Source organism: Trachurus japonicus, chromosome 22 (assembly GCF_045865225.1).
Source record: "Trachurus japonicus isolate A0001 chromosome 22, Traja_1.0".
In the NCBI taxonomy this organism is placed as follows: Eukaryota; Metazoa; Chordata; class Actinopteri; order Carangiformes; family Carangidae; genus Trachurus; species Trachurus japonicus.
The window spans coordinates 16,780,254-16,806,307 of record NC_140928.1 but is presented as its reverse complement, the minus strand read 5'-3'; the positions used below and the strand labels follow the sequence as shown (position 1 = coordinate 16,806,307).

The 26,054-nt window shown below is 43.0% G+C and overlaps 1 protein-coding gene across 4 annotated transcripts; it reads left to right on the top strand.

Moving 5' to 3' along the window:
- The first annotated feature begins 2,462 nt into the window (after positions 1-2,462).
- On the top strand, positions 2,463-25,549 carry zfyve28 (zinc finger, FYVE domain containing 28). Of its 4 annotated transcripts, none has more exons than XM_085766794.1 (14): positions 2,463-2,613; positions 15,143-15,283; positions 17,294-17,431; positions 17,633-17,835; positions 17,996-18,085; positions 18,201-18,290; positions 18,384-18,485; positions 18,574-20,118; positions 20,434-20,529; positions 21,624-21,787; positions 21,872-21,988; positions 22,316-22,417; positions 22,546-22,649; positions 23,631-25,549. In XM_085766794.1, the coding sequence occupies exons 1-14, from the start codon at positions 2,578-2,580 to the stop codon at positions 23,760-23,762; spliced, it is 3,060 nt and encodes a 1,019-aa protein (XP_085622920.1). In that variant the 5' UTR covers positions 2,463-2,577; the 3' UTR covers positions 23,763-25,549. The 4 variants fall into 4 exon arrangements, with proteins under 4 accessions (XP_085622920.1, XP_085622922.1, XP_085622921.1 ...); XM_085766793.1 differs by having other exon boundaries at positions 2,470-2,613; positions 22,313-22,417; XM_085766796.1 differs by lacking the exon at positions 20,434-20,529.
- The last annotated feature ends 505 nt before the right edge of the window (positions 25,550-26,054 follow it).

Sequence of the window (26,054 nt, the reverse complement as noted above, 5' to 3'; positions counted from 1 at the left end):
TCTCGGATGCAGATTAACAGTCTGACATCCTGATCCTTTGTTGGCTGCCATAACAATAATAATGACGTAGCATATTGTGACGTCTGCGCGAACCGTGAGCTGCCTTCGCGCTCTGTAGGAAATACTGCAATCACAAAATTGACAAATAAAACGGGAAAAGATAATAACCGTAACAAACTTAAGACAGTGTCTGATTGTAGTAGAAAATAAAAGTTCCACGAAAGAAGGAAAAGTGACTAACTTTACATGAGGGTTTAGTGTGGAAAATCTGATTAGTGTCTAAATCACATGCAAACTGGGGTTTTAGAGTAGTCTCACAATGCATCATCTGAGTTCCTGGCTGCATTAATCTGATTAGCATAATCTGATTATTTTGTGGGCATGTAAACAAAGTCATTACTTTAGTATTTTGTTTTGAAATTGGACTTTCTTTTAACTTGAATAAGGGTATTCAGGTTATCAATCTGCTGATAAAACACTGTGACAGTGCACACAAGGAGGTGGACCTTGAATTCAGATTGTTTTGAAGTGTTTCCAGGTCATGAAGAATGACTGGGTGAAGCTTGATGTGGGCTACATTGGCTATCTAATATAAAGTAGGCCTAAGTCTTAATTAAAGTCCTGATCAATCAATGAAATGTGTCTTGTCCATTGTTATCTTTTATTTGGCCTTTGTTGTGCAGAATAATGTAGCCTATATAATACCCTCTGACAGTAAACAGTTTTTAAATCCATCTAGTTCCTCGTCTTAAATCTGAGATTAAGACATGTATGTAACAGTGGGGGTGTTGTGCAACATAATAAAAATATTGAAACCCAAACAAGGTCCAGTGTGGAAACGGACACCTCTTAGGCTACTGACCATACATTTTTTTTCAGTTCATAGTAGCCTAGAAAATATTTGGTGACACTTTACTTGAATAGGTATTCATAAGATTGACATAACACTGTCATAACCATGACATAACAGCTGTCATAAACATCAATGAATACTTATGACAGCTGTCGTTAAGTGTCATTCGGTAAGTTATGTCAATTTTGATGCAAAGTTGACATTATTTGAGATGTCCTTGTTATGAGAACTTGACATAATTTTTTAAAGTTTGGTAATTAGGTCTGCTATGACAGTTTAAATTGTCTTTATGTCAAGTTGTCAGAACAAAAACATCTCAAACAATGTCATCTTTGCATTAAAAGTGACATTACTTACCGAATGACACTTAACGACAGCTGTCATAAGTATTCATTGATGTTTATGACAGCTGTTATGTCATGGTTATGACAGTGTTATGTCAATCTTATGAATACCTATTCAAATAAAGTGTTACCAAATATTTTCTAGGCTACTATGAACTGAAAAAAAATGTATTGTCAGTAGCCTAAGAGGTGTCCGTTTCCACACTGGACCTTGTTTGGGTTTCAATATTTTTATTATGTTGCACAACACCCCCACTGTTACATACATGTCTTAATCTCAGATTTAAGATGAGGAACTAGATGGATTTAAAAACTGTTTACTGTCAGAGGGTATTATATAGGCTACATTATTCTGCACAACAAAGGCCAAATAAAAGATAACAATGGACAAGACACATTTCATTGATTGATCAGGACTTTAATTAAGACTTAGGCCTACTTTATATTAGATAGCCAATGTAGCCCACATCAAGCTTCACCCAGTCATTCTTCATGACCTGGAAACACTTCAAAACAATCTGAATTCAAGGTCCACCTCCTTGTGTGCACTGTCACAGTGTTTTATCAGCAGGTTGATAACCTGAATACCCTTATTCAAGTTAAAAGAAAGTCCAATTTCAAAACAAAATACTAAACTAATGGCTTAAATGACCAAATTTTGTGTCGAAGTTCCAACGTCTAAAAATAAAAATTGTAGCCTATTTTTTTTTTATACCCATAAAATCCACATTTGACGCGATTAGTATACTTATAAATAATCACAAAAACATAAAAAAAAAAAAAAAATCAAAATAATCAATCACGCTATGATATTAAAATGGTCGGATTTGTTAGTATCTCTGTGACAAATAATAAAGCAGCTGGGAGCTCTGTTTTTTTGGAGCAGCACTTGAAGGCATCACTTCCTGGGAAAGTGGGAGGTGAATGTTGTCAACGTGACTGTCATCAAGTATCGTTACAGGGGCAGAGAACAGCAGAAGAGCCGTCGGTCGGTGCTCCGCTCTCCACTGTAGCGTCGGTCGGGACTTGGAAAGTGGCCGGGCGGGGGGGAAAGCGAGAGAGAGAGAGACAGAGACAGAGAGACAAGGCAGCGGTGCTCGGGATTCATTCAGGGAAGATGGAAATAAGTCAGTGTTTGAGAATATCTCCTTTGTGCGCTTTCAGGCCCGCCTTGTAACGTCCAGGACAACTTACCGACCGACCGTACGTTGTGGGGTTTTTTTTGTACGTTTTTCCCGAGGTGGAAACCCCAGCAACGCGAGCTAGCTTAGCAACCAACCGCCGATAGTGTCAGGCACACAGGTACGTTACAGGAGAGGAGAGGAGAGGAGAGGAGAGGAGAGGAGGGGCTGGTGACAAAGGAAAGGTGGCGAGGTAACGATGAACCGCTTTCGAAAGTGGCTCTACAAGCCCAAGGTAAGTTACCCTGTGTCCACACACACGCTGTGTCAGCTCTTGTCTGCATTCAGTCTTTTTTTTTTTTCCTTTTTTTTGTAATGCATATAGCTTAGGTAGGAGATAGCTAGCGAAAACAGCCAAACCAGTCAGTGTTGGGGGCTCGCTAGCTGCCTGGTTACTTCACACAGTGGTGCCACACATCTGCTAACATTAGCCCGTATTCCTGATGTTACACTGTTTAAACCACCAGCCACCAGCAGCAGCAGCAGCAGCAGCTTCCCCCCTTTGTTGACGTTGGGGCTTTTGTTTTCAAGACGCGCTTCACTGTCACAGCCTGCTAATGATAATGTTCACTGATCTTCATTGACTTGACTTACTGCTGCCTACAGCTGACATTATTGTCATTAATTAATGTCAGGTACTGTTAGTGATTAATTTGTTTTGTTTGTTTTTTTGTTTGTTTGTTATTGTCACACATTTTTTGGTCATGCTTTGACAGTAACAGAATAGGACAGAAACGGAAAAATAACAGCAGCATTATTAATATGTCTTTAGCAAAGGTGAAATAATGTTTGATATTGCACAAATAACTGCACTATTTTAGAGCAAAAACTAATAGTTTATCGTAATTATTATTATTATTGATTTATTTGTGGGTTTATTCCTTGAATAGCCTAAATGATTCATTATTATGTCGATAAAAAGGGAGAGAAAAATCATCACTATAATTTCCTGCAGTCAAAGGTGACTTATTAACGTTGCTTGTTTTGTCTGACTAAAGTCCAAAAAGAGGTTCAGTTTACTATCACAAGTCCCAAAATTGAGAAGCTGGAAATAGGATGTTTGGCGTTTCAGCTTGAAATGAGTGAAGTAAACTGATTTACAAAGTTATTTAAAAGTTACTTTCTATAATTAATTAACAATTTGTTTCTACACTGCAGCAGTTGATTTGTTTATTGATTATACACTAGCATCCCAGACTGTATGAATGGACATCATAACGCATCAAATCAAAGGCTGCTCTGCCTCATTATTAATAGGCAAAATCATCACTTTTGGAGTGAGTGAGCCAGCAGTGGATGTGCTGTGATTCTCTCAGTCAAGCTCACACTGTGGAAACATGCCTGACACAGCAGTGGAAGTATTGAAGGCTTGGTCAGTCGCCTTGTTAAATGAACAGTTTAAATAAATGTCATCTGCAGCACTTTTTAGGATGAGTGAATGTGTGCGTTTCTCCAGGGAGGAAATTCTTGTTAACTTGTAGGTTTTTTAGGGAGAGCAATTTTCAACTACACAATGGGTCGACTTGAACTCACAGAAGTGTGTAAATCCGAGGCAGGTTGTGAATGATCAGTATATGCAGTCATTTATTTGTGCTGCATCATCACAAAATCCCGGCGCCTCGGTAGGGTGATAAATAAATAAACAGTCACAGACTTTTGTGCCAGTGTTGGATCGACAAACTCCACCTGGTCTGCTTCTAGAGAAGTCTCAGCTTTGGATATTGTATGCAGTCTGGGTTTGCAGCCTGTATGCACTCATCACCCAGTTACTGATATGATCTCACACAAAGTTTGCCATTTACAGGGAAGACTGAGCAAATATTCCTTTTAAAGCGCTTTACAAAACGATGCATACCACTTGTTCTACAAAATGCTCTAATGTGGCCTCTTTCTGAGGCACAAAAACGTTGTAATTACTATCAACACAGAGCATTTACATAAAAGCATTAGGGAATTCAAAGAAAATGGGGGGAAAACTCCAAACTTCTTGACTTTTAATGCAGAACTATAAAGGTGTAAAGTTCCCTGCTTCAGTCCACACACCCACGTTCAGGGCAACAGGGCTGAGTAACATTTGAGAGCGTTTAATGCATTGTTTCCTTTCAGTTTATTGGCGTAAGAGCCACGCATAAAAGGCTGACCTTGTATCATAACTGCTGTGCATTTCAAGTCTTTTTAGCTTTATAGAAATGGAGGTAAATATACTGCAGAAAGCCTCTTAAACAAGTTAGTGACTGTGATACAGTCAGTGTTGTGTTTCTTTGCACTGGAAATACACTTGTCTGCTTTCCTTACAAGGTTTGCCAACTTGTATTTCTGATGGGCAGTCAGTCTAAAGTTGATAAGAGTTACCGTGACTTGCAACAGCAGTGTGAGACACAGCTTAGATGAAATGCCTCTGATTACATATTACCCTGCTGCTCTTAACCACATACACACACCTGCGTCATTCCCCTTTTCTCTGTTTAACCACGTTTGCTGTCGCAGCATTTTCTTTGTCCATTGTTGGGGTTAGGCGTAAGTGTTGGGGTTCGCCAGAGTATTGTCACATTCATGAATGACTACTGCCTCCGGAGTGCTGAGCTATTACATCAGCGCCTTTTCTGCCAAATCACGGCCACGGTTGGAATTAAGGGAATTACACACAAGCCTGTGGTATTTAAATGACCAGTTGTGCCTCCGAAGGAGTGATGAGAAAGTGTACTAACAGCCTCTGTAATGATGCCAATCAGTATGAAAAAGACAACAATAATGAAAGGCTTCAGATCACTTTGTGCTCCTGCTACTGGACAGCCAGGGCAGTTTTTTGTTTTTGCTCTGAGAGAGAATATTTCTGTGGTAATTAAAATCAGGGCCAAACCCGCATATTCTGGCACTTATTGTTGAGCACAGTATAGCATTGTCATTTTGCATCAACAGTAAGCTGTTTATTATTGAACTATGTTCTCCTGGAGATAGAAAAGTGTTGAATCAGCATGTTCCCTTAACTGAAACGAAGCTATTGATATTTCCAGAGCTGCTCTTTACCTCCCCAGATAAGTCCCACTGAGGAGGACTTTTCTTTCGCCCCTGCTACACAATCCCTGCCCAGTGTGTGAGCGAGGAGTGAGCAGCTCTGTGTGGGACATAATGTACCTGTCTATTCTGCCTGACTTTGTCATCAGAGTCAAAGAATGGATTGTCCCTGGTCTTTTGTCAGGCTGAACAATAGTTAACTCACCAAAAGTAAGGATACACTACTATATGGGAGTCTGCACATACTGGCTTCCAGTCATTAAAACTGGTTGAGCCGGTTTTTGCGCCAACACTTAACATTTTGCCCCAAAATATTTACAATTCCTTCACTTAGGCCTGGGTGTTTTCTTTATTGAACTGTGTATTGACTGAGAAAAAGTTGGGAGAGTGACAAAATCAGAAGGGAAATGTTCATGAAAACTAGTTTCAATCGCACATTGCTGCAGTCCCAAACAAAGACGAGGGACGTGGTGGCTCAGGTTTCAGAGCAGCCAAAATGGCCACTGTCTCCTCCTCACCTCTCGTACATCAGCGGCGAACTTGCTGAGTGACTGATGGCGCGCGAGAGAGGAAGATGTCAGGAGGCTAAACCCGTGTACTTCCTCCGTAGCCTTTGTTCCTCCCCGGGCTGTTGTCCCATCAGGCATTCAGGGGCTGACCTTCAGCTCCACGCCGCCTCATCTGTCAGTGTGACGGGCTCACAGCTCGCACCAGGCCTCTCACCTCTATCTGCTCCATGCGACTCATTTGCCTTTCATTTCCATCTCTCCCCATCGGACAGTTTAGTGCGGGGGTGTAGTAGCCGATACTTTCTACACTCCGGCTTCTGATCAAAATGTCAGATATCACTGCGTGTGCTGTGCAACAATGTCGGCTGTTAGCAAGTTTGTGAGAGCGTATGTGCTGCTAATCCATGATTACTATGATAAGATCTGACAGTTGAATACATAAAATGAACTATCATGGTCAAAAATGTCATTAGATGTGACCATAAAAAACTGTTCAGTCTCTCTGTCTTTTTAAATTTTACCATTTTATTTTTCACACTGATTCCACGTTATTTCTGATGACAGTCAAATACAAAACTGTATCTATTCATTCGTTTAATATAATTGAAATCGCAATATGGCCAAGTTCAACAGCCAAACTGCAGGTTTTTTGACAAACAACCCCCAACCCAACACCATAATCATTGATGCCCAGGGTTACAAATTATGTTTTGTAGATGTAAAGGAACATATTTGTTTGGACCAAACCAAAATCACATCAATATTTAACAAAAACCGTTGAAAGTAAAATGAAAAAACATCCAGTCCAGGAGAAAATTCACAAGTTGTTAATTTACTCATCTAACATACATGCATTTTTTTGTATGATGTCTTTTGTGTGTAGGATGTCAGATTTAATGTGGAAAAGAAAAGATCAAATTTGACTTTAAGCTATTCCTATATTTAGTATTTAAGTTAAAAAAAATAGCTTTAAAATGTTTAAATACTGGGAGAAACACCCATCGCAGTTTCTCATCACCCGAGCTGACTTATTCATATTGTTTGTTTTTGTTCAACCAACCAACCAAATCCCAATGACATTCAGTTTATTCCATTTAAGGCTCGGACAATGCTTAAAATTGTTGTTTGGCTAATCATTTCAGACCTAAATACAAGTTAAAGCTGCTGTTTTCAGGCCAAATGTCATGAAGGCTTTGGTCTGTGTGTGGAGGAATGGCGTGGAATCAGTTATATGCATGTAATGAAACAACACAACAACACGGTTGGCGTGTGAGTATTTACCATGATCATAAATCATTGTCAAGCCACCATGAAAGATGCTTTAGAGATGTTTGTCTACACTGTCAGAAAGACAAACACACATGTTGACAGCTGATGGTTTTGACAAAGCAACACTTTTTTTTTTACTCAGCATCCACTCAGGCTCCTGCTGCCAGCTGTGTGGGCCCCACTTTAAATGCATCAGTGCATTTTGATTTTGAAAAGAAATGTTCATCAATGAAGAGGTGGTAGTGACACGTTCTAAATATATGTGTTGTTACAAATTTGCCAAAATTGGTGTGTAAAATGAAGTCAGGGTCATTAGGCTTAGATTTTATGCTGATGAAATGTCACATTTTATTAACCATCTTGGCTGGAAAATACTTATGTATTGTATTTCATGTGTTGATATCTTCTCTTAATTCAATTAACCCAGTAGTTTTCTAGTTTATTAATATGATAAATCAAATGATCTTTTATTTTGATGCTATCTGTCTTGTGAGTTTTCCTCGGTGCACACTTTTCTTTTTAAAATAGGAACTACTTAATCACGTTTTCTCAATAAGTGGTGAATTACGTCTGGTCATTTCCTCAGTAGTGATGATAATTTCCCTGTAGCAGTGCAGGACTGGTTCTGCTGATGTTTACTTCATCGTCTTGTTTGTCTCCATTTGTCATTTATCACTGGCCTGATTTGTTTGTGAATATTTGCCAAGTGCAACAACAGCCAAACTGCAGGAGCTGCAGATCTCTGAGAGAATTTTTGAGAGAAGGCAAAGCAATTAGGGACTTGTCTTTGCAGAGTGGATTGGCACCGAGTCGATGGAGGAGCAAACTGCTGAGCGGCGGCCACCGTGGCTTCATATTTAGCCCCATTTCTGGAGCTCTTTGTGGATGTCCCATTCTGCTTACCCACCAGCCATGCGGTAATTGATTTGGTGTCAGCTGCCTGGATTTAGAGACCTGACCCCAGAACAGATCAAGACAGGCCGGGGCGATTGAAGGCCTTTTTAAATTCATTGCAGGATTGGGGAATCAGGGCCCATCGTCCGAGGTGTGGGAAAGCAATGATTGAAGGAAAGTAGTTGTGGTGGAAGAGCTGCACTCATTTTCCTCACCTCGTTTTCTATTGGTCATAATCAATACTTCTTTCATCAAAGATGTTTAAATTCCTCTCCTGATTGTCACTAATGATAAACATAAAGCCTGTACTCAAGGTGCCCTTTGTCTATACTGTAGGTCTGACTGTCCTAGGAAGAGCCAGCAAATGAAACAGCACCCTCCTGCTCTACGCTCTGTCTCAGCAGCAGGGGAGAGTGGCATTGAACGCAGCAGAGGAGGAGAACAGTGGGCCTGTATTTTTTGGGATTAGATTTTGGCCTTGGTTACAGTTGGCAGGACATAAAATGAGAGGATGTCGCTCTTTAGCAGCTCTAGTGTTTCTTGTTACTGAATTCTAGGGCTTGGATGATGAGAAATCCAAAACACTGGACAAAGTTATACAAGATTATTATTTTTTAATAAACACCGATTTTTTTTTTAATCAAGTGTTTTAATACAAAGCAGTGCCGTCATTCAGCCAATATAGAAATATGATTGTGTTGCCACCCTGTAGCTGTCATGTGCTGCAGAAGAATGACAAAAGTAACGTCAGTCATGATGACTTTCTGAAGAGTGGGAGCAAGTGGCATTTTATAAAAATATCTCAAAAATTAGTTTGTGGGCTGAGAATGAAAGGTTAGGATACGCTGGATATGTTATGTTGGTGGAATTATTATTTATTATGTTGGTAGTGACGGTGTTTGTTGTTTTTTACTTGTCCTGACAAACATTACAGCGTGAATGGCAAGATAAAATGTTATTATGGTTATAACCCTGTAGTGTGCAAAGATAAAAACAGATTGCTGCAAGTTAATCAGTATCAAATATTATTTATGTATTTATTCATTCATTCTTTTACCATTTATTTAGTTACTCTCGTGTTGTGGATGGTGTTGTCCCAGTTGCACAGGCCTGTTGACTTCCATGAATTAAATCTCCACAGCCAATAATAGGAAATGTGTGTTTGTTCACACACTTACTGTAGCTGCTCACGGCTGTTGTTGTGTCAGTGCCAGCTCTCAGTCTCCGTTTATAACAATGAAAGGTGTGGGGACAGAATTAGCACGACTCTGATTCATGCACATCCTGAACAGTGATGAGCGGATGTGGGTCAAAACTACCAGGAAGAGATCATGACAGTGCATAGGTGGGTTTGTTTGAGTTGTATTTGTGGTTCAGTTCAGTCTTAAATGTAATGCACGGCAGTGTTTTCAGTCAGTGCTGCTATGTATAAAGATGAGGGGATTTATCTCCGCCGATCTTCTCATCTCTTCTCTGAAAAATGTTAAGTTGTTGATTTCGTGAACCTAAAATTCACCTTCCCCTCTGTAGCCACAATTTTAACAGCCAGATCTGGATTGTATAACCAGATTATGTCTTGCGTAAGAACTTCCCTGCAGTTGATGTGAAGAGGGGCGTCCCCACATGTCACCACACTACCATAAGGGGATCCTGGACTCACCTCGTCGCCACCTAAATCCTCTGTGCCCCCCCTCTGTGTGTTACCCCAGGCCCGTCCTGCTAAATCATGTGCCAGGCACATGCACAGGTCAGTGCTTAGTCCAAATGCCAGATTAGGGCGGGCAGCCCTCGGAGAAGGGACAAGCACACAGATTATGCCATCAGGCCAGATGGGCAGACCACTCTGAATATATTGAGTCAATGAACTGAGTTAAGTCTGTTGTCTGCTGTGAATCCAGTGCTCAGCTGGTTAGTGCAGGCAAATTCCTCAGCAGCCTGTGATTAATGCCATTGATTTCACCGTGCATTTGTTTTAATAGAAAATCTCAGACCGGTCTTGAAGTGTGACCAGAATGATTTCAAGACAGTTGGAGTTCATTCATGAAAGGTTGGCCTTCAGTAACTCCAAAAACAACACAGAGAGGAAGGAAACTCCTGCTACCAGCTGAACAAGTAGGGAGTGATTTACCATTAGTGAACCTGCCTCGGCTTAACACTGGCTTCTTAGAGACATTATACTTTTTATTCTGCCAAACTTAATATAAATAATGGTTGAGGAAGTTTCCTTGTTTGTTACCAGAACGATTGGCTCGCTCTTGCCGGGGCTTTTATGCTGAGCCCTGAATAATGAATAAGGTGATGAACTGTATCCGGCTGCTTTTTTTTTTTTTTTTTTGCCAGTCTGCCAACTGACTGGATGAAGCAGAGTGAACTGGTTTCCCCTCTACAATATTTGCCTCTGATCCTTGGACGGCAGCCAGAAGGCAGCAAATTGAGCCTGGAATAGAGTATGGAGGGCAGAGGCAAGGTTTCTCATAAGTCCCTTAAGTGGGGTCAATGTGCATGCACTGATGCTATGGATGTTCATGAAGCATTAGTCTGACAGGCTCCATCATCTGCACAGTCTGAATGGAAATGAAGCCCAGAATCAGCCGCTCAAGGAGAAATCCAGCTGAGCCGATGAAAATGTTGATCGTATACGGCGGCGGCGGCGACGGGCAGCTCTCTCTAACACGTTTCAATGAGAGTCGCACTGTCATCGCCGCTTATTGATTTTATGTTAAACAAAAGGGACAGGGAATTTCACTGCGTCACGGTCAAATTATGTGATTGAAAGGGATTAACAGTAATTGTCACTCTGGGTGAGATTAATAGTCTAAAATTACAGCTTTCTGTGACCGTGGTGGATTTAGGCTTTTGAGTCATCTCGGAGAGGGGGCACCCAGGACGACGGACAGCAGGAGTCTAACAAGAGAGTGGCATGCCACAGGGGACGGCAGCTGAATCTGCTGAATCATTTCCTCACTTATGCGAGGTAGAGCTGTCACTTTTGTTGATGACGCAACTCACAAGTTCAGGAGACAGATCATCAGATGTTCACACAACTACTTTGCATCGACTTTGCGAAAATAGTTTTTATCTCAGCTTCTTAATCTGATTGTTACTTGTAAATTGTTGTTGTTGATGATGTTTTTCTCACTTTGGAGATTTAAAATGTTGCAATTTGGTAGCTCTTTCCCAGTGGCAGAAACAGCAAATGTTTTTTTTTTTTTTTTTTTTTAACATTTACTCTATACATATAAATAAAATGTCAGGCAAGACTTTACTCCGTGTCATCACATGTTATGTAAGCAGATGAAAACAGGCCCTTCAACAGAAAGCTTGCCTTTTCTGCTTTTCAGAGCAGAATCTAACATCATCACTGACTCACAGCCCATGATGTACCCAGGTAAATATTATCACTAGAGGCTTTAAATCTGGATCCCAGACAGGATTAGTCTGTATTTTAGATCTTTTAAGGGCCTCTCTTCTCAGCAGACAGCTGTTCTAATGCTTGTTAACCAGATGTGTTATTGTGTTCAATCAGATGAGATGTTATAGTCGAACTGCCTCTTCGACTTTTCCCATGAGTCATTATTTGGTTGCACCAGCTGTTAAAAAGCTGGTCAAGATATTAGTAATAAAATATTCTGCTTCTTCAATCAAAGGTAATCAATTGTGTATGTTTGTGCATATTTTTATTTGTATATCGACCATTTTCCATTACCTCTTTCACTCCTACATAGATAGGATATATATTATAGCTTGATTTGTAGGCTTGGTTACTGGTGCAAATATTTAGCAACAAGTGTTTAATAACTTCTTTGTGTGGATCAACCTGTTTTAATACTGCACTTGGCAAACAGTTGCATTATGGCAAGACTGAGTTTGAACTAAGTGGGTGACGTAGACCCCAGTTTTCACTTGATAGATGATTATTGCATGCTACTACACCAAGCTTGTAGACCAAGCAACCCATTGCCGGCCTATCTAAAAGCAAATCGGCATGTCTTGAACATTGTCTGCCGTTGACTTTCCCCCATGATGCAATGCTGCAGGAATGTTCCCTCTTGCGTGAGGAATGCAGCAGGAGGAGGATATAGGATGGCGTCTGTCTCAAATGCTTATTCTCTTCCTCCGTCAGTAGTATCGGTCTTAAAGCAGCAGAAATCTCAAAATGAATGCCATCAGTCTCTGGGTCCGTGTGGCGTCTCTGCAAGAAAAATGTCTTTCACTGTCTCCCACTCCTGTTTCCTATTTGGCCACGGTGACATTTGTGTCATATGCTCACTCATTGTTGTGCGCTTGTCCAGTCATATCTGTCTCCTGACTGGTGATATCATTGCTTGACTCATTGTATAGAGAAATGTGATGTTAAGATCAACATCTAATTTTGTTTTTGGAGCTGTTTGTTTTCTTCTTTGTGTATTAGGATTCCCTTTGTATTAATTTCACATTGATCTCCGCGTTTAGAGAAAGAGAAACCCACTAAATGTGTTTCCATTGATCTCCGCGTTTAGAGAAAGAGAAACCCACTAAATGTGTTTCCATTGTAGTAATGACTTTATGCCAAGAGATGGGTATTACTATTTGCTTATATTATTTGTGTTGCTAATATACCATGGCTGTCTATTCCCATACTTCAGCAATGATTTATATATCGAGCATGGATGTGACCTTGATAAGAAAAACACTTGAGAAGACTGTAACACTTGCTTTGCCTGCTATGACACAGACTCAGTGTTGCCTTGTTTTAGTTTGGGCGTGATGCTTTTGTGCTCGGCTCCTCCATCTCACTCATGTAAGCATGACATGGCAGAGACATCAAAATTCAGGAATATTATTGACTTTGCTCTGTGGGATTCAGATTGAAAAGAGAAAGGCGCAAAGGTCCACTTTTTTTCTGTTCAACTGAAGTGTCCTTGAGCAAGGAAAGAAATGCCCCTCTGCTCCACCCAGCTGCAGCTCTGATTCACCTGTGGGCAGGTGAAAAGTCAAGTATCAAGTGTATGTGTAATAAAATGACCAGCTGTGTGTCTTCTAAATGTATTATCATCACCCAGGATTACAGTATTTTAACTAGGATTTAGTCTCTCAGCACGAAGCTTTTAATCCTCTACATAACCTTAAAGATACTCTGTCGGTTTTTTTTTTTTTTTACAGAAATAATGCGACAAATATCCCAGCTGTAGGTTATATCTCTGTGTTTTCTCCTCACAGTTTGTTTCATTATTAATGAGAGAGAGTGAGGGAACAGCACCATGTATCATATTCAGAGAGAGAAGGCAGAGCCCCACGGGGAGAGCATCACGCAACAGGAAGCACTGCAAACTTAAGGGAAAAGGCCCTGTGAGAGGCTTTTCTGTAAATACCAGTGTTGAGTTTGACTTCGTGAAAAAGCACTTCCAGACTGTCGATGCACAAAAGGCACACGAGCCCGTTTACCAGCGCAGCTCCACCTCCTTCCAGTCCGCACAGTCATGCTGTCCTTTTTTTTTTTTTTTTCTTCTTTTAAGCTCCTGTACCGTCATCAGGTCCTTGTGGTTTGTGATGATGCACGTAGGCATGTGGTCGCCATTTTCAAAACCATTAACCTTTAGATGAGCCTTCCTCAGGATGTGCACGCACCCATCCTGCGTGTGTTATCGTCGGTCTCCCGGTTTGAAAATCACGCAGCAAAACGATTTCTTACTTCATTCTGGTTGTGAATTATTGTGTTTACATTTTTCATGCCTCAGACTCTCCTCCCTACCTTGCGTCTTGCGGCTGCACATGTGCTTCACTCAGCGGTGGAGTGATTTGCTGAGCTGTGCTGTTCCCCCACACTGAGGGGAGCATGGTGGGAGATAATGACACAAATCCTTTACCAGGGCCAGGCTCTCTAATTACACCTTCTCTTCTGAGGAGCTTTCACGCTATATTAACCTTTCTTACCTCCTCGTGTTAGGATTAATACCTTCAAAAAAATTTTTACTTTCTTATACTTGTTAAAAATTTGGCTATGCATGAATGTGTGTTTGTGTTGGTCTCTATTTCTTTCTCTCACTCTCCCTTGGGATTTATATCACCAAAGCAGAGGATGAAAACAGCGACATTCACTGCTGGCCTCATACCTGTTGACGTCTGTTGACGCCAAAGTGCTATAGTAGCACAGTGTTGTTGTAACCAGGAGACTTGCTGAACATAATTCATGCGCTGTCTTGCCCAAACCACCGAGCATCAAGCTGTGTTTTCTGGAGACTGCAGCTGTCCATGGCTGACACTGTGCTTCGCTCGTGCAGAGCTCCAAACCCTGAACAACATAATTCCCCCCTAAGCGATACACATGCAAACTGGTGTAATGAATAAACACAGCTACTTCCTGTGAGCAACTAGTAGGTCCTAATGGTCAGTGTAGAGCACGTTCAGGATAGGTTTTCTTTGGTGTGAGATCAGCAGCAGGTTTTGGACCCTTGAGAGTTTAATCCTATCTCTCGGTTTAGTAAGACATGAGGTTTTGTCACAGTACACAGACATCCAAGTTATCCCAGCTTGGCCCAGCTGGGACTCTGTTGTTTAGGGTCAAATAGGTTTCTTGTTTGCTTTTACATTTTGTAATTTCCTCGGTAAACACCCTATTGTTTTGAGTTGCAAGGTTGGCTCAGATAATTACACGGCTGTTAAAACTGTGGTATTTGTGTCCACAGCTTCAGAAGCAGGAAAAGGACACTCAGTCTTTTTGTACTGCAGAGCATAGCGTTCAGTTAAATCAAAGAAATATATTAACTTGGATGACTTGACTAATGTGATATTTGATCATCAGTGTGGATATGGGCAAAACAGCATTCAGCCAGTAAAGCTGTCATGAAGCAGTTTTAAAAGCCAAGAAAATGATTTTCTATCTTTACAAAGATGAGGAGATGCTCACATTTTAAAAGCCGAAAATACCAAGAGATACTCAATATTAAGAAATATGATGGTATGTTTCAGCTTTTTAGATAGTTAAGCACAAAGTACATACAGTAGAGAGAGTGTAACCTGTGTGTCGGGGCAGAGGGCAGATTGTTGCTCAGTAACATCACCATTTGTATTTAATAACCTCCGTGTGTTTACTTGCAGAGGACGGACCCTCAGCTCCTGGCCCAGTTCTACTACGCCGATGAGGAACTGAACCAGGTGGCCACCGAGCTGGACAGCCTCGACGGCCGGAAGGACCCTCAGAGATGTACCCTGCTGGTCAACCAGTTCAGATCCTGTCAGGTCAGCAGAGAGAAACCAACACTGCAACAGCTTTTTTTTAGGAAAACTTATCAGTGTGCTTTAGTGAGTCATTCACTCATTAGAAATGTTACATAATGAAGTTGGGGAAGGGATGATTTAACCACCTGCTTGGATATCACTCTGAGCCATGACTTTTTTTCTCATTAAAGATAGTTTCACTCACACGGCTTGACCTTGGTCTTGCCTAAAAGCTAAAAATAGACAGCGCCCTTATCTCTCCTTACCGGATATGGAGGAAGTGATTCGACTATTGCTTTACCAAACATTGCTTGACCCGATTCTTGTATCAAGCAGTGTTGTAGATAAGGTGAGATAAGTGGACTTTGTTTGGAAGCAGCAGCCAGCAGCACAGTGGACAGACACGCTCCTCTCTTCCTTTGATAACACATTGACCGCGCGTCATGTGGGTCACTGGTAAATGGTCACAAGAGCAGCGGTATTTAGAAAGAGGCGTTTATAATGTAGCTTTGAATGTAGCTCATGAGGTTAAGGGTCGAGAGGCGGCGCGGTGCATGAGTGATAGCTGTCACTCCGCATCACGCTGAGAGAGCTGGAGGAGGTGGAGGGAGATCGTCATCTGGCCCGTTGTGCCTCAGCCTCCCCCCGCCGCCAAGGCACTCAGGGGAGAGCCACTTAATAAGGTCATTGCTTGATCCCCTACTGTTTTGTCACTTTACCCTCCACCCTTCCCTCTTTCAATCCCTCACCTTCTATATTTCTTCACAGTTTCTCTCTCTCTCAATGCTTCTGCTGCTCTTCTTCCTCTTTCTGATTTGGTCTGTACTGTTCTTTTTTTGTTTTTTTTTAAGAAATTGTGAATGAGCAGGTCTTATGAGGCTTGTTTTTTTTTTTTTCCCACACCTCACGTCAGTCTCTTCTAATTTAACAGTGTGCAGTGAAAACGTTTAACGGCAAACTCTCAGCACTTAGCCGTTCAGAGACTTTTCAGTGGCGTGCCTCCGAGGCTCTAAGGACTTTGGAGAATGAATTAAGCAGCGTTGTACCCCACAGACCCAAGGCCCCAAGAATAGAAGGCAAGCGCACTCAAGCCAAAATTTTGCACTTGAACCTGCCACTGCAGCTATCAGCTCTTATTCATGGGCCTCTGTGGGGGTTGCTGGCATGCTGCTCATATTATGTTGGCGCGGCTGTTCTTACAGTGTGGCCTGCTGGAACAGCCAAGTGTGTATGTTTGAGATGGACAATGATTGAGCAAGATGGGACACACGAGAGACAGAGGAAAAGGAAAAAGTGTGAGTGGGGAAAAAACAAAACCAAAACAGGTGGCCAGTCTTTTATCAGAGGGCATGTATCACGCCAGATAAGAGTCGCTGCCCCTGAATTATTGGAAACCAACGGTGGTGGAGGTTATCACTCGTTGTGTGTCTTCTGCTGAGAGACGCTCACACAGACAGTGGGGTGGTACCCGGCCGACCGGGAACCATGGCACAGCACACAGCCATAAAGGAGTCTGTGGCTGAGCTCTCCCTCTCAAAGCTTTTTAATCTTTCTCCTCAGGGCGAGCAGAGAAAGACGCAGTGCTGTGCCTGACAAGATTACAGTGCACAGTGCAGCTGCGGTTGAGTGAAAGGCTCATTGTAAGTCATTGTTACGGCTGTTGTACATGCCAGCGGCACATAAGCTCTTGATTAGCTCTTGCTGTGTATGACACTGCATTTTCACTGCTGGAATTATGGGCTTTTAGTTTAATGTTTTTATTGAGGGAGAATGTAGCTGCACCCCATAATGGTCTCATGCGCTTGTCAAATTGTTTTCATTCTCTTCCTAATCAATGGTCTTTAAACGACGGAGTACAATGGCCTTCTTGAAAGAGGTGAAACTTGGATTACCAAGCAGTGTTACTTAATCAGAGTAAACACTGAGAAAATAGCTTTTCAGGGGGGAGAGAGAGATTTTCAGGCGTTCATGTTTGTCCCTCCAACTTGTTTGTTCAATTTTGTTTCCTGACACTCTTGTGCTTGTCTGCAGGACAATGTGTTGAACATTATCAATCAGATCATGGATGAATGTATCCCTAATGACCGGGCCAACAGAGACTTCTGCGTCAAGTTCCCAGAGGAGATTCGTCATGACAACTTGGCGGGCCAGCTGTGGTTTGGTGCTGAGGTAGTGTATTCCCTCCAGCGTCAGTCTTTAAGAAAACAACTTCACACAAGTGCTAAATACATGTATGAGTATACGTTTTTTTTTTTTTAATTGAGTGATTTCCTGATTGCAGCTTTAGTCACTGCAAACACAACTTTCTCAGTTTAATCCTCTGTACTGTACGAGGTTAGAGAACTCATCATGTGTGTGTTTCCTTGGTAGTGTTTGGCCGCCGGCTCCATCATCATGAACAGGGAGATAGAGAGTATAGCTATGAGACCCCTGGCTAAGGACCTCACTCGCAGCCTGGAGGAGGTACGCAACATCACCAGAGACCAGGCCCTGAGAGACCTCAACTTGTACACAGACCGCATGAGGGACGCATTGCGACATTTCGACAGCCTTTTCGCTGAGTTTGAACTCAGGTAAATCAAGGACCAGATGTAGGAAATTATATTAACAAGATTAATCCACAATTATCATCATCCTCTCAAGGATTTTTGGAGCATCTCTGCCAAAAAAAAAAAAACACCGAACAGAGCTGCAAATCTCACTTCATTCCTTCTCCTTCTCTTGCATTGCCAGTTATGTGTCAGCCATGGTGCCTGTGAAGTCTCCCAAAGAATACTATGTACAGCAGGAGGTGATTGTGCTCTTCTGTGAGACTGTGGAGAGGTGAGCACACAGATACATTAAGAGATGCTGACTTCACCTGGAAGTAACAAGAATCTAAATAATATGCTGAGATAAAGTATTTTTATCACGTGCTTTCCGCTCTCTGTTGTCTCAGGGCCCTGAAACTGGGCTATCTAACACAGGACATGATCGATGACTATGAACCTGCACTGATGTTTACAATTCCCAGACTAGCCATTGTGTGGTAAGTGTTACCGGTCTTCTCCATTCTTCCGCCCACCTTTTTTTTTTCCTCTATTCTTCTCCAACCTCTTACACAATTTAAATGTATTTTTAGTGGGCTGGTTGTTTATTCAGAGGGGCCTCTCAACCTACACCAAAAATCAGAGGACATGTCTGAACTCTTCCGGCCTTTTCGCACATTATTGAAGAAAATCAGGTACACCTTCGTATTCGTATTAAATATCACATAAATATCTATTACCCTCTATTTCTGTGTTAAAACTATTTCATGGTGCTTTTTTCAGAGACCTCCTGCAGACCCTGACAGAAGAGGAGTTGGTTACACTGGAGAGGAACTTGTGTATCTCTCAGGATGGAGAGTTTTCCCCCGGCCAGGGGCTGGCTACAAGCAGCGCACCAGAACCTGTCCAAGAGAATCACTCATCCTGCAGCCCCACTAATGACACCTCCAAGGGGGAGAGTGGGGAGGAACATTTGGCTCTGTATGTTTCTCCCAGCCAGGAGGAGGGGGTTGCACAAGTGGAGAAGGGCTGGGAGGAGGTGGAGACGGAGAGGGGGGAGGAGGAGCAGGAGCAGGGTCTGCTGTGCGAGGAGGCCGAGGAGGCCGAGCTGGCCTGCTCCATGCAGTACGACGAGGAGGAACTGGAGCAGCTCAACATGATGGTGTACCTGGTAGGAGACGAGATGTCCACCCTGTTGTCTCCTCCCAGTCAGGGTCAGTCCCCAGCCCACAATCCCAACCGCGGAGAGGCGGGGGGCTCCAGCGGGACCTCCAGCACCGACGCGTCTCCCCGCAGGCTCCTCGGGGTCCGCGGAAGGACAGGCATCTATGTAGAGGAGGAGGACAGGGTTTTTTTCATGGAGGACCTGGAGGCAGCAGACAGGGACAGCATCACCAGCATCTCAAAGGAGGCGTACAGTTGCGCCGCCGCTCCTTCCAAAGCACCAGAGTCCGCTCGTCCTCTTCAGCGTAAGCTGGGTCCGCGGCCGGACGCCGTCAGGAACGGCTGGTACTCCGAGACCCCGTCGGAGCAGCCGTGCCCACAACCACGCAGCCAGAACTCACTCTGTCACAACGCAAAGCTCCCACCCTGCACCACCGCCCCCGGCTCCGAACCTCTGCCTTACACCAACGGGTGGGAGATGGGTTTAGAGGGGACGGCCGCTGAAACTGCCGAGGTCATCGCCCACCGCATGGGCGGCATGAAGCTGTCCGCCACGGTTATCTTCAACCCTCGCTCCCCCAGCTTGACGGAACTGGCCGTGGACAAGCTGCTGCTGCCGCGGCCCACTCCCTCGGAGATCGAGCCCTGCGGCCCCCTGGTGGCCACTCACTGCCTGCTCAACTCGTGCGTCTGCTGCGGGAGCTGCGAGGACGGCCACGAGGACGGCATCACCACCGAGAGCACTGGACTCGGCTTAGGGCTCGCCCTGGGGTTGGACAAACACTCCAAGACCGCAGCGGCCAGCGCCGTCATCCAGTCTTCTGCTTGCCGGTTGCCCCCCCGAGGCCACGAGCCTCTCGGTAAGGGTGACCTCGCCCAGGTGACTCCTCCATCTTCCCGCAGCTCTGTCGAAGCGCTGGAAGAGGATTCAACCTCCCAGCTCTGTGAGAAGTGCCTGGTGGTCGCTCCACGGCCGGGGCATCACGCTCAGGACGGTGGCTCCAGCGGAGGGGATGAACTCTCCCGGTGCAACCACCAGTCGAGGACTGAGAAGAGGGAGCAGGCCAGTGGAGGCCGGCAGAAAGATAAAGAGGCAGACAGAGACAAGCTGGGAACTAAAGACTTGAAGAGGGACACCAAAGAGGACGGCCGGAGGAGCTCCAGGTGTGCTGAGATTTCAATAAGTCATTTTATTTGCTTTGAGTGATCTGTCACCAAATGTGACTGTGGGGAAAGTGTGAGCTTCATACAGTTTAGTATCAACATAAATATCTGTTTTATTTCACCGTATTTCATCATATATTTTAATTATTCTGTTGCTCTCATCCTCTCTTTCTCATTTACACTTCCCCTTACGTCGCTTCGATTATACACTTGTTTGTTTTGCCACTGTGTGTTTATGTTTCTGCATTTTATTCTGTCCTTTTTTTTCCTTCTAATTTCTCCTTCCTCACTGTTTATTTGGTTGTTTTTTTTTAGTTTCCAGAACTCTCCCCTCAGCTCTGTGTCAGGTAGTGACTGTGAGAGTGTGTCGGTCACCACATGTAGTCTGTCAAGCAGTGCATATACCCCCAGGTAACTAATCACTCATGAAAGTGTCATAATGTTTGTGAGTGTCTCATCCTGCCGACGCTGTGACGGTAACTAAAAGCCAAGTTCCTTGTGCGACAGATAAAAGGATGTCTTCGTTCGTTTCCTGTCTTTATCGAGATTGTTGTTCAGATTTAGCACTTGATTGAATCATCATCATCAGTCATTTCTTTCATCATGAACCACAGGCTATAGCATTAATTTGCCTCCAGGGTTTGACTCTATAGATTTAATTAGACATAACAGCTCGCTCCTGGAGATTTGCGTTCTGCATTAACACATAACCCGTCCTCTCTGATTGGAGTCTTTTCTACAGAAACACCATGTGGTTGGGAAATACTTTGGGAGTGGAATGTGTATTTGTTTCCTTTTCATCTAATATCTAATTCTGCAATCATCTCTAATTTATTTAAAGCAGAAGTAAGCGATATTTTTGTGTTAATATAAGTCTTAAATAGTTATATCTTCCGACGGCAATCACTTACATAGAGTGTTTGGACCGAAACACGGATCTCTCAGTCACTCTGCTCTGCTGTGAGCCGAGGAGAAAACTTTTCTCATATCCTACAAGTTTTATCCAATGAGGAGAGAGAACGGCATGCAGGGCTGTGTGTGCAGCCAAGGGATGCGCGTGAATGTGGTGATGTAGGGACGAGGACCAATAGATCCATGACGAGGGCGGGGGCTGCTAACTCCATCGGCTGACAAGAAGTTATGGTGCGTTCAGGGCAGCCCATAATTTGTGTTTTTCCGACCTGTGAAGTCGTACTGTACCAGTTCGATCTGGTACGAGTTCACGGGTCGGAAGTTACGAGTGGCCGTTATAGTGACTTTCACAGGTAAAACAGGTCGGAGAAACGCGAGTTGCGGGTTGCCTGGAACGCTACAAAGTCGTAAGTTGTGACTTGAAGCTGTAATTTACGGTTTCAAAAGCCTGCCTGGAACGCAGCATTACCCAAAACGACCGGATCGCTTACTTCTGCTTTAAAGATTGAAATCACCTCTTTCCCTTATAGTTTTAGTGATGTCCCTCACTTGTACGTTGAAATTGAACAAATGTCTCTCACAACGTCCTCCAGCCCTGTGAGCAGCCTGACCCCCAGCTCGGGGACATCAGAAGACCTGGACCATCAGGAGATCCAGCTGGCTCTGGAAGATGCCAAGGTGGCCGCCAGGAACAAGATCCGATCACGCTTCCACAGCAGCAGTGACCTCATTCACCGTCTCTTTGTTTGTATATCAGGTACGACCTGTCTTGTCTGTGTCTCTCTCTCCTCCCTCCAGCTCTGTGTCTGTGTCATGCTGATGTCCGTTATTTGCGATGCAGGTGTTGCTGATCAGCTGCAGACCAACTATGCCAGTGACCTTCGCAGCATCCTCAAGACTCTGTTTGAAGTCATGGCAACCAAGTGTGAGGAGGGAGACAACGATAAGCAAAAGAAAGGTGAGTGATCATTGATGTCATGATTACATAGTGTGGTGCATAGTGTTTCCCTTATTTATGTAATACAGACAGAAATCAAAACTGCATTACTGCAGCTAAAAATGTATTGTAATATTTCTTCAATTGAACTATGGCAAAGTTTGTTACTGACCCAGATTCCTGTCTCGTGAAACTACACAAACTGCATTTGGCTGCTTGTTCAAAATAGTAAATCTTCATGTGGGGAAAAAAGACTTGACCCCAGTGTAAAGTCATGAAAAAAATTATTTTTGAGTGTTGGATTGCAACTATAGGATGTTAAGTTTCCTCTTCTGTGGTGTACAGCAGGTCCTGCGATGCGGAGTGCTGTGTTGGAGGACTGTGCGCTCTGTCAGGAGACCATTTCTTCATCGGAGTTAGCAGCCAAGGCGCGGGACGGCCAGTTCGAAGGTCAGAAAACACACAGACAAACACACTCAGTTGAAATATCAGCCTGTTCCTTTCCCCATATCTTTTTTTTTTTTTTTTCGGTTAGTGTTGCTCTGTGTTGACTGTTGTTTCCTGTTGCCTCTGTGTAGACCCTCCTGACTGGGTCCCCGATGAAGCTTGCAACTCCTGCATTGCCTGCAAGGCGCCCTTCACTGTCATCCGCAGGAAGCATCACTGCAGGAGCTGTGGAAAGGTACGACTGCTCTCTTCCTGTCGGAGGGTCTCAGGATACCCTCAGTAGGGACGTCACGATTATAGATTTTCTTGGTATGATTATTGTCAGAGAAATAATCACAGTATTACGATTATCACGATTATTATGCATTAAAGCTGTACAGAAAAGAAAATTGAATTTGAGCCCACTCTAGGTCATAAAATTAATGTAATAACTCATCTATCAGACGATGTAGGCCAAACTTTGTGCAAAACTCTATTTTTGATTAAATCCGGGATGAAAGTGTGGTAGTTTTTTTTCCACATTGGATAATGCAGGCGCACGGATTATACGTCAACCTGTACACGATTCATCAGCCACTGATATTGGATCCGTCATCCGTCAATCAAACGTCTGAGACACGCACACACACCCGGAGCTCGATCTCGCCCCAAGCTTTGAATATCCCGCCCTCTCGATAACGACCAGTCAAATTCGTTTTCCTTACTCGGGTAAACTCGTGCGGCAACTCGTGACAACTCAGCACGACAAACAGGGCAAACAGCCATTTCTGTACACCTTTAAATAGTTTCACAATACTAATGAATGTGTAAAATCAAATATAGTCAAAATATACTTACATTACTAATTATTTACACAAAATATTTTACACAAAATATTCAAGTCATTAATTGTCATCTATGCCAGATGTTTAAGTTTATTTTAACCGTTTTTTTAATTACAAATGACACGCTAAGTTTTAAATTCCTACCAATTCAGTGTTTCGTTAAATGGACCAGCATCTGTGCATTTACCTTTACTTTGGTGCACATCTGCCAATATGGTTCGGACATCATCTTTTTTGGAAAGTGACGGTATTTAGGAATTTAATTGTGGCATCTAATACCACGATTAATAGTGAAAACAAGTAATCATGACATCCCTAACCCTCAGATTAAATGTGTTGCTGCTGAAACAGAATCATACAGAGATGAACTGATGTATGTGATGTCGTTTCAGATCTTCTGCTCTCGCTGCTCCTCCCACTCTGCACCGCTGCCCCGATACGGCCAGGTGAAGCCCGTCAGGGTGTGCACACACTGCTACATGTTCCATGTCACGCCCTTCTACAGCGACAAGGCTGGCATCTGACCCCAGATCATCGCACAAAGCACACAGTCCGCCACAACAAGATCATATGCAACAGACCGACCCACGGCTGTGTACAAAGCAAATGCTACGCTGTTCCGGTAAAATCTAAAGTGGTCGTCATCATTCCTGCTAAGCAAGGCTTCGGAGTAAGGCCATTATAGATGAGGGAGCAGAGAGACCAGTCACGCTTCCTCCTGATGATGAGACCTGTTTCTGAGAGACGCTGGTGCCTCAGCGGGAACCGCAGGGTTGGGTTTCTGTGCCCAGCCAACACAAATGTTTCACAAATGCCTGTCTGATTCTAAGAAGTACAAAAGAGAAAGGGAACGAACAGGCAATAACAGATTTTGAAATGGCATTGTGCAACAGTCTTTTGTAGCAATTTGCAACATAAAATCAGAACGGGCCACTCTATTAGTTTTGTTGGTTTAGGTGTAAATGAAAGGACTTGTGACATATTTTCCTACGCTTTAGCGAGCTTCCTACATTTGTGCCAGAGCTCCCTCGGGACTCGGATTACTCAAAAGAATGTAAGTCATGATAACCATGTAAATAAGGATAATTCTGGTAATAGCTACACTAAATTGTCTTCAGTAAACGGTTGCTATATGTGGGAACTGGTGAGCAATTCTTCACCGAGCTACCAGTCCCAGTGAAGCAAAAATGAAAAACAGACAGCTTTTATATTGAGATTTTAATGGCAATGAATGTGTAATTCTGCACCACTTTTAGAAATGGGGTCTAGATTCCAACGAGGCCGACCCTCCAGCTCTTGATGGTAATGGGCTGTGCCCATCGCTTTTACAGTTGCACCATGGCATGTTTAGTTTTCTCTGGGGACTCCGCTGCACACCGAGATGGATAAAAGGGATTCCTTAGTCATCACTGTCAGGTCTTGAAGGCCCTCTAGTGGAGAGTTGACCTCTCTTCGCTCAGTGCTCTCATCACCATGATGTGAACAACTTGTTTTGAACCACAGGCCTCCTCAGGTGCTGGCCTTCAAACTACAGGCCAATTGCTCATTGGTTTTTCCCTTCCTCACACTTTATAGTGCAATATTGTGACTGCTAAGTACGGTGGCCCTCCCCACTCTGGAGGCAGTCCTTTGCTATTTAAATTATTAGGCCATTTCCGAAGAGCAAAGCTGTGCCGATTTGTGTTTACACTAAATTATTTCCATATTTGGCTCTGGTGGTACTGTCAGGCTGGAACAGATGTTCCCAATCTGATATAATTTGCACCTCACTTCCTTTCTGCTCTTGAATCTGCTTCCATTGCAATGACGACGTACAAAGCATCTTCCATGCTCTTTACAGAAAGCAGTTTGTACATCTGAATGGCCTGAAGTGGCCGAGCTACAGATATGGACGTTTGAGCAACAATGTAATATCACACTATGTCCATTCTGCTCTGACTTAAAGCAGTTTCTCAGGCATTACATAATCACAATTACTCACCACTGTTTTCATCAAAGAACATATAAATTAACTTTGAAAAGATTTGTTTTTTTTCTTTTATAAAGAACAAAAATAATGTATGAAGCTATAATTTCTTTTATGTGAAAAAAAGATGAAAAATCAAGGAATCGTGCAGTAATTAAAGGGCAGGATATCCTATTATTATTATTGTTATTATTATTATTATTATTTTAGAGCTTGGTCTTATTTTGTAAAGTTCCAGTACATTTCCATGATAAGAGCTGTGTAAAATATTCAACAAACAAATAATGTTATATAGTTTTAAATGCAATGTATATTGAAATAAATGACTTTTTCCTGTTTAAAAAATGTTGACTTTGTTAACAGATTTGTACCCAGGATTGATTGACCTACTACCATGATATGACTGATATGCAGACCTGTAATGTCTCACAGTTATACAGAATGTCTCCACAGGGTATGAAGTTGTTTGAAAGTCATTTATCAGTGGATCAGACTCTTAAGTACAGACGGCTCCTTCTCCTGGTTTGTAGATCTAAGAAATGCAGCTCATATGTGACTTGGTTTGTCCCAGACTGTGTAGATACTGTACTCACAAACTGATCAGTATTTATCTTGTGCAGGCACAGACCACAGACCTGTTTGAACAATGTTATGGAGATACTGTAAAAAATTATTTTCCTGCCACTTGAGTAGGTGATGTGAGCCTACTCATCTGATGAGCAACACTCCGCTAAACTCAGTGTTCAGAGTTTTGTGGGAAACTGCACTGACACACTGTTACACCCTCAAAATGCCCATGTATTAAATAGTCACTCACTCCGTTGATTTTGCACAGAAAGGTCAGTTTGCT